Raw genomic sequence first — 9,933 nt, 5'->3', positions numbered from 1 at the left:
TAAAAGTATGCAACACTTCTTGAAAGCTGAGACTCATATGCGGTTTGCGGTCAAAGGTGTAGAAAGAAGCGTCCACGTAAAATAAAGGTAAATGGCTTGGTATTGTAAAAAAATTTATACCTTAAACATTTATTTTAAAAGCTTTTTGAAAAGATATTTTAAATTCAAATGTTTATTAATGGTTATTATACACGATTTCTTAATAATGCATTTCTTGTTTGCCGATTTCCCCTCGATATAAGCTATATCCGGCGCCCACCCCCTTTTCACCCGATTCCTGCCCTGTGCTCGGCTTATCTGCCTTTCGGCTCTCCGGCAGAACAACCAGTTTTTCGCTCTTTTCGCTCCCTCGGCGCTCCGCAATTTTCGCACTCGCTTTCAATACAGCTGTACGCTGAGTGCATGATTTTCGCATGGCAGTGGTCTAGGTTTCAGTTTCAGTTTCCCAGTGGCGGTCGTTGAGCGCGGAAGTGGCCGAAAATATCATAAGGGCTGCTAGCCAGAAACGGAAAAGCATAACAACGCGATTTTTGTTGAATGGCCGCCTCTGTCTTTGTCCGTGTGTTTGTGCCCATGCTTGTGTTTGTGTAAGAAGTTCAGCGGCAACGACGACGTGAAATAGTGAAGCATAAAGGCCAAGTGAAGAAAATAAACGTACATAAAACCCAAAACAACAACAAAGCCCTTCTGCTACCTTTTATTTTTGCTACCTGCCAATTTGTTAACTTTATTGTTGTTTCGCCGCTTGCGTGCCGTGAATCCAAGCAAATAGATGTAAGTGTAAGTGACCATGGAGCGATTTAATAACAGTGCACCGCCAGGAATAACAACTGAAATCAGTTTCAAACGCGTGACGAGCGAATTTAAAATCGATTGCAAGTCCCGAAATGGCTCAAAGTCAAAATGTAAAAATCAACTAAAATCCACAATGCCCTTAAGTATATGGCATATTTACTGTGGATATATGTACAATGTACATTGTACATATGTTTCCCAGTGACTCATCCATTTTGGTTTTGCAACTGCAATCTCTACGCAAATTACTTGGGCGACCAAAAGGAAGCTATTAATAAACTTCACCACAGATAACACCATTGCTAAGCGAAAAAAAATCATAAATCAAAATGTGAAAATGTAATAGTTTAAACTTTAAAGTCTTAACCATTACACTCAACAAACATAACTAAAAGTCAAGTAAAACAGATAAACAAATTTGGTTTAGGAAAATTAAATTATTTTAAAGGTTCCTGAACACATTTAAATTTTTTTAGAGGTTGTATCACCCACTTTAACTACTTCCCACTGTCGTCTGCTTAATTTTCTATTTCTTCCTACGCCAAATGTCTGTAGTGCCAAGAATTTTAATAAAATGCAGTGTGCTCTCACTCGAGAATAATTTAAATTTAGCCACGCGCCTTTCTGGCCCACTGACAACTCTCGAAAGTCGCCGGCCGAATGTACGCCGAAAAAGTCATTAACCTCGGCCATTTGAATTCGAATGTTGTCGTCAAGTTTGAATCAGTGTAACGAATATTGAATATTATGCTAATGGAAATAAAGAACAGCGACAAGTCTCTGTAAATATGACCAATATATCTTTATAGGTCAACAATGTTGACGTTGAAAGTCTGATCTGCAAATATTGCGTCCCTTAAACGAAATGCATTATATAAAAGCAAGAGAAGAGGTCAGTTCTCGCGAAGCCAACGCATCGATAAGTTTGCTTAATAAACAATATGAGACAAAGAAATCAGCAAAATGACAGTGGATTATTTATCACTTCGAGTGCCACTTTGGGATGATGAAATATCGAGAAGGGTTCGGCTTGGAGACTACCCTGTAAAAAAAGGAGGGTCAAGTTCTGAATGCCAATAGTTGAACAAAAACAATGAATGATCCGCCTTTGTTGCATTCGGCAAGAGCAAATTTATTTACTGCGATCCAATCATACAGCTGCGGTTGAGATATTAGAATTAAAAAGAATTTGAAATCCAAAATTGGGATTTCCCTTGATTAACCAAAACTAATTGTAATGTTTTTTTCCCTTGACTAGACTCTAATATCTTATTTATCCAACATTCATCACTATTCTTTTGTCTGTTTCTGTGTACTTGCACACTTCGCTCGCATATACGATAAATTAGCTTATTTGTTTTATACCCACTATATATCCAGTCGAAAGTCTCGTTCTTATCGCTTTTTCTTTTGTTTACCCAGAATTTAAGACGCTCTCAGACGTTTGCTATTTCAGCTCCCACTGACTACGAGGAAGTGATAAATCAACAGACTTTTGAAATTCATATTTAAATAATAGTTAAGTAATAAACCCTTAAAACCGATGAGTTACCTTGACTGCCTAATCAAATTCGAACTAGTAATCAGCGAGCTACGTCATTTCATTGTTTTTTTTATGAGCTTTGTGAGCCAAGCCAGAAATAAATCAAACTAAATGTATAGAAGCATACACAGAAAATCATATATTATTTTTTTAATTTTAAATAATTTTAAGAAATATACAAAAAGTACCTATATTATTACAATCAAAGATATTTTTAGTTTTTAGTTAGTTTTTTCAGTAAATAAATTTAATTTTTTATGCTTTTTAAATTACTTCTAATACGTCATTGAAAATTCGAATTATTTCTTCCTGTGTGTAACAAACGATCGGTTTTAAGCACAGCATACCTAGCGAACCCCTCTAAAGTAAGCAGACCGATACATGATGTCATGTTCTCCCCACCAGAAAGGCCGGGATCACATGGCACATGGTCGGATCGGTCTTGGTAATATAATTTGAGCTCGGAGCCGAGTTCGTGGTGTGATTTCTGATCATTAGCTCACCGGTTCGCCGAAATTCTCCCATTTTTCTGTCTCTCTTTTTGTGACGGAAATTCATCAGAGTATGTGGAAGGGAGATAAACAAAATTCTATATGAGGAAAACCTAACTCAATGAGCTCATCTTGGCCTTTAGTACATAATGTACTTCCCCCATTTATTCTCCGAAATTCACAGTAGTCACTAGATGGCAATCGAAGTTTAACTTTGAGTCTGTTTGTTTGGTTAATTGGTATCTAATCGTTGGAGGCTGACCCCCAGAGACACCTCTCGAAATCAAATGGAGACCGCTTAAACGCTCAAACGATGACTTTGACATCGCCCACACGCAAAGTTGAGCATTTTCGCAGCTCACAGTGTTTCAGATACACATACTATATATATGTATAAAGAGAAATATCTGAACATGCATCGGGGCTTTTGTGCCATAGGCTATATAAATTGCAGCAATTAATATAATCAGCTCGAAGCTGTTGCTTTTCTGTTAAATGTTAAATGCATTTCAATTGTTTTCCGCGCTGCAGGTTTCCTTCGGTAGTTTCGTCGCATGTCTAATTGTGAAAAACTATCGATTTTAGAATTTCAAATTGCATTATTGTACTGGTTATAAAAGCTCTGTCAACGATTCCTGGTACTGTTATGAGTAATTGCTTGTACTTCCTCTGTTATTACATAACCCCGAGAGCTCTATAAAAAATTCTGTTCTATCTTATTTGGTTTCAGGTGAAGAGTGGAACTTTCGTTTTCGACAAACAGCGATGTGTGGGACGCGATAAGAGGGTCGGAACAACAATCTCAGCTATAAAAGAGCACTACAAACAAAACTAAATTGGAGGTGAAATAAAAAACAGGAGAGAAAAATGACAATAACGTACACAGGTGAAGTGGCCACTTGTCGCGGCTTTGGCTGTTTTCTTAAATTGCTTCTCAGGTGAGTAAAGCTAAGGTCTTATATACACTTCACTTCGATCGACAGATATAGGAGTACAGTGCGAAATTGTTAGCTCGTTTGCTAATTATAGAGCATTGACACACTCTGGACAATTGGATGGGATAACCAGCCGAGAAACACAATTGCGGCGAATGCAAATTACAGAACTTTTCCATTTTCCTTCATATGGCAAACTGCAATTGCCACAAAAGTCCCTCGCCATCCCATCCCCCTCCACACGAAACGTGTAATCTAGACCCGTGTAGTCATAACTCTGACATCTGTCATGGCTTGTTGCCTGAATTATAATTTAATAATGAACGGGGGATTGAGTTTTTCCCCTACGCATTTTCCCCATTTATATATTGCTGATAATAAGGTCGATTGTCATAAAATCCACGGGGCTGCCAGTTAAATAGTTTGATGATCTAATTAAGCTGCTGTTGATATCGGTTAATAATGGTCAATAACAATACGCCATGGTCAAAGGGAATCTCCCATCATGATTCACTGGTTCTTCTCCATAAGACGCGTGTGTTCCAAAATTTCCAAAAAATAACCATAAAATTTTGTTTTGGTTCTGACAGAAGTACCTTTTCTTCGTTATAAGATATCGTTTGATTGTTCATTATATCACGCTATATTCGACCTGATAAGCTTTATAAATATCGTCTGGACGTCATGTCAGGCAGAAAGCACATTTCTACAGACAATGTTTATATTTCGAGGGCTCCATGTATTTTTATGACGTTTTGTGTCAACAACAAGTGGCCAAAATTATCGGCCCATATCAGCAGGTTAAATTCGCCATGACGTATCATCCGCAGACCCGGTGCCGCTGGTCAATGGAGGCAAATTCGAAAGTCAAGTGGGGAATCTGGAACGAATCCATAGCAGAAATTATTGTTATGGCCTGATAAGGGCCGGTAGTGGTATGCTGATTAGTTTGATGTGAACGGTCTATTTATAAAGGCTGATGTCGAAGAAGTCGAGTGCGGAATAATTGCCAATTTGAATGTTCAATAAACTCATTACCTGTTTTCAGATGGCGCGGAAGCATTTACAAGCTGGTCTGGCTAGATCTTTTGGCCTTTTTGACCATTTACTATGCCATCAACATGGTGTACCGTTTCGGCCTGAACGCTACCCAAAAAGAGTGAGTATTGACAAGTTCAAAAAGAGATCGAAGAGAAAATAAGAAAACGTACCATTGTTGAAAATTATCTAAAAGTCTGTATAACAAAGTAGGGTCTAGAAAACTGCCTTATACATACATGAGGGATTATATTAATTCCAGAAATTATAACTTGTGCAAATATTTTCTGTTTAAATATCAAGTTTAAATAATAAAATGTGTAAATATTTACAAACTAAGATAAGCAGATTAACTTAACTGCCTTCTATTTGTCAGTCATCGTTTACGTAAAAGGCTTTAAAAGGGCAAAAGAAACTACAAAATGTGACCTAAAATCCTAATGATTTAGAGAAACATCTAAAAAAATGTTGTTGACAATTTAATAAAGGTGCTAATAAAATCAGTTCATAGTAAAACCTGACATATAAATTAATTTCTCCATCGATCTTTTAGTGGAAGTCATAATTTTTATATTACTAATATTACTTACTTTCTTTCAGAACCTTTGAGGCCATTGTCCAGTACTGTGATAGTTATAGAGAACTCATCCCCCTGTCCTTTGTGCTGGGTTTCTATGTCTCGATTGTGATGACCCGTTGGTGGAACCAATATACCTCCATTCCCTGGCCCGATCCCATTGCCGTGTTTGTCAGCTCGAATGTTCATGGCCAGGACGAGCGAGGACGCATGATGAGACGTACAATTATGCGTTATGTGTGCCTGTGTTTGACCATGGTCCTGGCGAATGTTTCGCCAAGGGTGAAGAAGCGTTTCCCGGGGCTCAGTAATCTTGTGGAAGCGGGTTTACTGAACGATAATGAAAAAGCCATTATAGAGACCATGAACAAGGCCTTTCCCAGGCCTTCGAAGCACTGGTTGCCCATCGTTTGGGCCGCTAGCATTATAACAAGAGCCCGAAAGGAGGGTCGCATTCGTGATGACTTTGCCGTGAAGACGATCATCGACGAGCTGAACAAGTTCCGTGGACAGTGTGGACTCCTTATCAGCTATGATACCATTAGTGTACCCCTAGTTTACACCCAAGTGGTGACCCTGGCGGTCTACTCGTACTTCCTTACCTGCTGCATGGGTCAGCAATGGACCGAGGGCAAGGTGGTGGGCAGCACCACATACCTGAACAAGGTGGACCTGTACTTTCCGGTCTTCACAACGCTGCAGTTCTTCTTCTACATGGGTTGGCTCAAGGTGGCCGAGTCCCTCATCAATCCATTTGGCGAGGACGATGATGACTTTGAGGTATTTAAGATAATATAATAATAAGTTCTCTGAAAAACTAATAGAATATATATTACTCAGGTCAACTGGATGGTGGATCGTAACCTGCAGGTGTCCTATCTGATCGTCGACGAGATGCACCACGACCATCCGGAGCTGCTAAAGGATCAGTACTGGGACGAGGTGTTCCCCAATGAGCTGCCCTACACAATAGCTGCCGAGCGGTTCAGGGAGAATCATCCGGAACCGTCCACTGCCAAGATCGAGGTGCCCAAGAATGCGGCCATGCCCTCGACTATGTCGTCCGTGCGGATCGATGAAATGGTTGGTAATGCTAATGGTGACCCCGCCGCCACCGCCGCGGATGCGAAGGCCCCGGGTCAGGGACAAGTTCAAGTTCCGGCTGGGGACTCCGGGGTCCAGTCCGTTACTTATGACTTTCCCAAGGGCTCGCCAGATGAGGAGGTTAGAATCAAAACGTTGGCCGCATTCCCTAGCCTTACGAAGCATTGGCACCTGACTCTCGATTGGTTAACCAAATTCATCATCTCTCGTCCTGCGATCTGATCCAAGTCAAAACTAAATCCAAATCGAAACCGAAATTACAAGTTTCTAACCTCTTTTTCTTATTATACACAAAGAAACATTGCTTTTGTGGGATCACAGTTCGCTCATTGGCATTCTGAATCACAACGGTGCTTGGTATATATAAAACCTAATCTAGATGTACAGAGTGTGTATAACTATTTCTAAGGGGTGGGCACAGTAAAAGCTCAAGTATTTATTCAATTAATTAGTTGATAAGCCTTACTAATGAGTCTATCCACTTGGCGGTGATCTAAAAATCGCTTCTCGGAAAAGATGAACCCAAAGTGATTTATTTTTGAACTTAAAAATGTTTTTAAAATAAATCATTAAGAATTGTAGATTAGTTTGAAAGGAATTTTATTTTGTCATTTCATTTTTCCACTAGTTATTACGAATTTATGTTTTTAAGTTTAATCACTTATTTTATACTCTTATTCATTCTATTCCTTTGAGTACATTTTACTGTGCCCTATCTCCGGTCTAACCATAATCTTACAACGGTGTTTGTGTCTCTATGCTTTAAGAATGTGAATACTAACTTTTGATTCTAATTGTCTAAAAGATCTGTCCACAGCCTAAAGCCTCTAACAGCACCTCGCACTGCACGACTTTCAAATGCTTTCTGCTGCACTGACTTTTGAGCACTGAATGGTTTCAAGTAATCCGGGCACAGCGGAACTAAGAAAATAATCTATCCACTAATCACTAGGAATAAATCTGTATCTAATATATGTTATTTCTTATCCCTAAATCAGGCTGATGATGCCAGTGGCATACACTTCTCGGCCGGAAATGGCAAAATGCGATTGGGTTCCTCGCCGTCGCTTGTTAGTGTCTCGGGTACTCTGTCCCGGGTGAATACTGTGGCCTCGGCCCTCAAGCGTTTCCTGAGTCGCGATGACAGCCGGCCGGGATCGGCCACGCCCAGTCAGGATCAGCCGTACAAGTTCCCAGCCAGCGCCAGTTCGGCGAGTCTCTCGGGCGGAGTTGTGGGATCGGCTACGTCGGCGGGAAAACCAGCTGGCAGTCTGAGGATTACGCAGCAAGTCATCGAGGAGGTGGATGAACAGGCCACCATTACGTCCATGCGGGCCAATGAGCCGCGACCCAATGTCATGGATATATTTGGGGCAGCCTCGTCTTCGGGAGCAGCCACCAATTCTGTGCCGCTACAGCCACCACCGGCCCACTCGGAACCCGTGGATATACCAACACGTGCGCCCTCCTATAATCGTGCCCAATCCCAGTACGAACCCAATCTATTCCCACCGGGCGGAGTGGATGCACTGCTCAGTACTTCAGCCCCAGCGGGAGGCAGTCCCTTGCTCCTCTCCAACGCAGCCACTGCACCCAGTTCCCCTGTGGGTGAGAGCTCCAAGTCCCTGTACGATCCCCAAAAGGCCGCCAGCCGGGAGACAGGTGAGTCACACAGATTCTTCACCATTAGAATGCCCAACCGCTTCTTAAACTCTCATTTTTAACATTTGTGTATCTTCATTTTCAACAAATTCGGGAACTTTTAAAGAGAGGCCCGATGCACCGCAGGTTTTCAGGTGGTTCGTCACGCCCGGTAAAGTTCACATCCATTGGCCGTATTAACTTGTTCGAATATTTTAGCTTGCTCTTCTACGTAATCGTTGCTGATTTTCCCCCGTTTTTAATGTTGTTTGTTTGATTTTTGTTGATTCTCTATAATTTTTGTAACAGGTGTGATTCGTTTCCACAACCCATTAAAAAGTGCTCGGAATAAATAGAGCATTTTATTATTTTAGTTTATTATGTTAGTTGTTTCTGTATCTGAAAATGATTTCGATTTTATTATTTAAAAAACTAATTTTCCAAATTAAATTAAAGGTTTCCTAATAATTGTTTCAAATCCTGTAACTTCGTCCCAATATAAATAAAAACTAGCTAGTTTTGCATTAAATTAAAATTTAATTAAATAATCTTAAAACTAATTTCTGTTAACCGATTTAACCGATTTATTGATTTAAACCTACATTTATTTTAACTAAGCTGGCCTAAAACTAAAATTACTTAAAATGCAACCGCACCTGAGTATTTTTCTTATAATTTTCTCAGAAGGTATAATATTTTCCTTATATTTTTTTAGTTTTTGTACACTTTTGTTAAGCAATTGGCATGAGTTTTTGAAAGCAATGCCCAGATATTGAGTACTAACCCCAGCTTAGCCCTTCAAATTTAATACTTTTGTACTACGTAAGGCCGCAGAAAAGGTTTCTGTTTCTGTCTGGTCAAGTAGGTAACCAACAACCCGTAATTCCAACTTTATATTGGTACCCGCCTTGCATTAGCATTAGTCCTAGCCAGTTAGACGTTGCACGTTGCCATTGATTTCTTTAGCCAATAAATACATGTCGCTAAAACTTACGATATATTTTTGCAGTGGAAAATATGGACCTGAGGTCCTCCAGCGATCTATTGGCCAATGCAGCAGCTGCGCAGCCCGAGGACGAGGGCGATGATTTCGATAAGCTGAAGGCGGCTCGCGAGAAGGAGAAACTGATGCGACAGCAGAAGAATCTGGCCCGGACCATTAGCACCGCTCCGGGAATGGAGACCACGGCCGTGCCGATGGTCCCAATGATCCCAGTGAATGTGGCCGTGCAGCAGGCCCATCTGCCTTCAGTTGCATCCAGTGCCGATCTTTTGGCCGGCGGAGAGCTCCTTTCCAATTCGACGATGAAGTCGGAGGACGCCGTCAACGGGAGTTGAAGGACCCCTAGTATTTTGTTTCGTACACTTACCTAATTTAAGTCTAGTGCATTATTTAATTTACCTAAGCTGCTAAGCTAATTTACCTATACTATATACGTGTATGCCGCTGACATTGAAAATACGCAGAGTTACGGACAGTTTAAGAATGCTCATAACTTCTAAACGAGCTCGAGTGATGATGGACCTAATTAACGCAGTTAATAACACAAATACTAATATCTAAGTAGAAAGTTTTTGAATTTTACAAATATAAGTAATTTTGTAAATGGCTCACAATTTGTTTTTTATTTTAAAACTGGGTTCCCGCTGATTATTTATGAAATTCTTAAAATTACTTTAAAATTGTTGGCAGTTAAATTGTAAATTTTTTTGAAAACCTAAAGGATTTATTTGAAAAACTTTAATTAGCAGCGAATATTGACTTTGTTGGCTGAAATTTAAAATAAACATTTTTAAATAATATTTATT

General features: G+C 40.0%; 1 protein-coding gene across 5 annotated transcripts; it reads left to right on the top strand.

The window, feature by feature from the left end:
- The first annotated feature begins 458 nt into the window (after positions 1 to 458).
- Positions 459 to 9,735, top strand: Best1 (Bestrophin 1). 5 transcript variants are annotated; one of them, XM_070216976.1, is made up of 8 exons: positions 459 to 774; positions 3,560 to 3,767; positions 4,813 to 4,923; positions 5,403 to 6,159; positions 6,220 to 6,462; positions 7,482 to 8,145; positions 8,252 to 8,296; positions 9,134 to 9,735. In XM_070216976.1, the coding sequence occupies exons 2-8, from the start codon at positions 3,697 to 3,699 to the stop codon at positions 9,460 to 9,462; spliced, it is 2,220 nt and encodes a 739-aa protein (XP_070073077.1). In that variant the 5' UTR covers positions 459 to 774; positions 3,560 to 3,696; the 3' UTR covers positions 9,463 to 9,735. The 5 variants fall into 5 exon arrangements, with proteins under 5 accessions (XP_070073077.1, XP_017002549.2, XP_017002550.2 ...); XM_017147060.3 differs by having other exon boundaries at positions 6,220 to 6,603; XM_017147061.3 differs by having other exon boundaries at positions 459 to 780; positions 6,220 to 6,603.
- The last annotated feature ends 198 nt before the right edge of the window (positions 9,736 to 9,933 follow it).

The sequence above is a fragment of the Drosophila takahashii genome, chromosome 3R (assembly GCF_030179915.1).
Source record: "Drosophila takahashii strain IR98-3 E-12201 chromosome 3R, DtakHiC1v2, whole genome shotgun sequence".
Taxonomy (NCBI): Eukaryota; Metazoa; Arthropoda; class Insecta; order Diptera; family Drosophilidae; genus Drosophila; species Drosophila takahashii.
The sequence above is the reverse complement of the archived record's forward strand: the minus strand, read 5'-3'. Positions and strand labels throughout refer to the sequence as shown.

What these genes read in the sequence shown, in the direction of transcription:
- Best1 (XM_017147060.3), top strand. Translation starts at nt 3,697, where the DNA reads ATGACAATAACGTACACAGGTGAAGTGGCCACTTGTCGCGGCTTTGGC. An exon ending in AGGACGATGATGACTTTGAG is followed by an intron (nt 6,160 to 6,219) that starts GTATTTAAGATA and finishes TATATTACTCAG; the next exon opens with GTCAACTGGATGGTGGATCG. An exon ending in GGCCGCCAGCCGGGAGACAG is followed by an intron (nt 8,146 to 8,251) that starts GTGAGTCACACA and finishes GAACTTTTAAAG; the next exon opens with AGAGGCCCGATGCACCGCAG.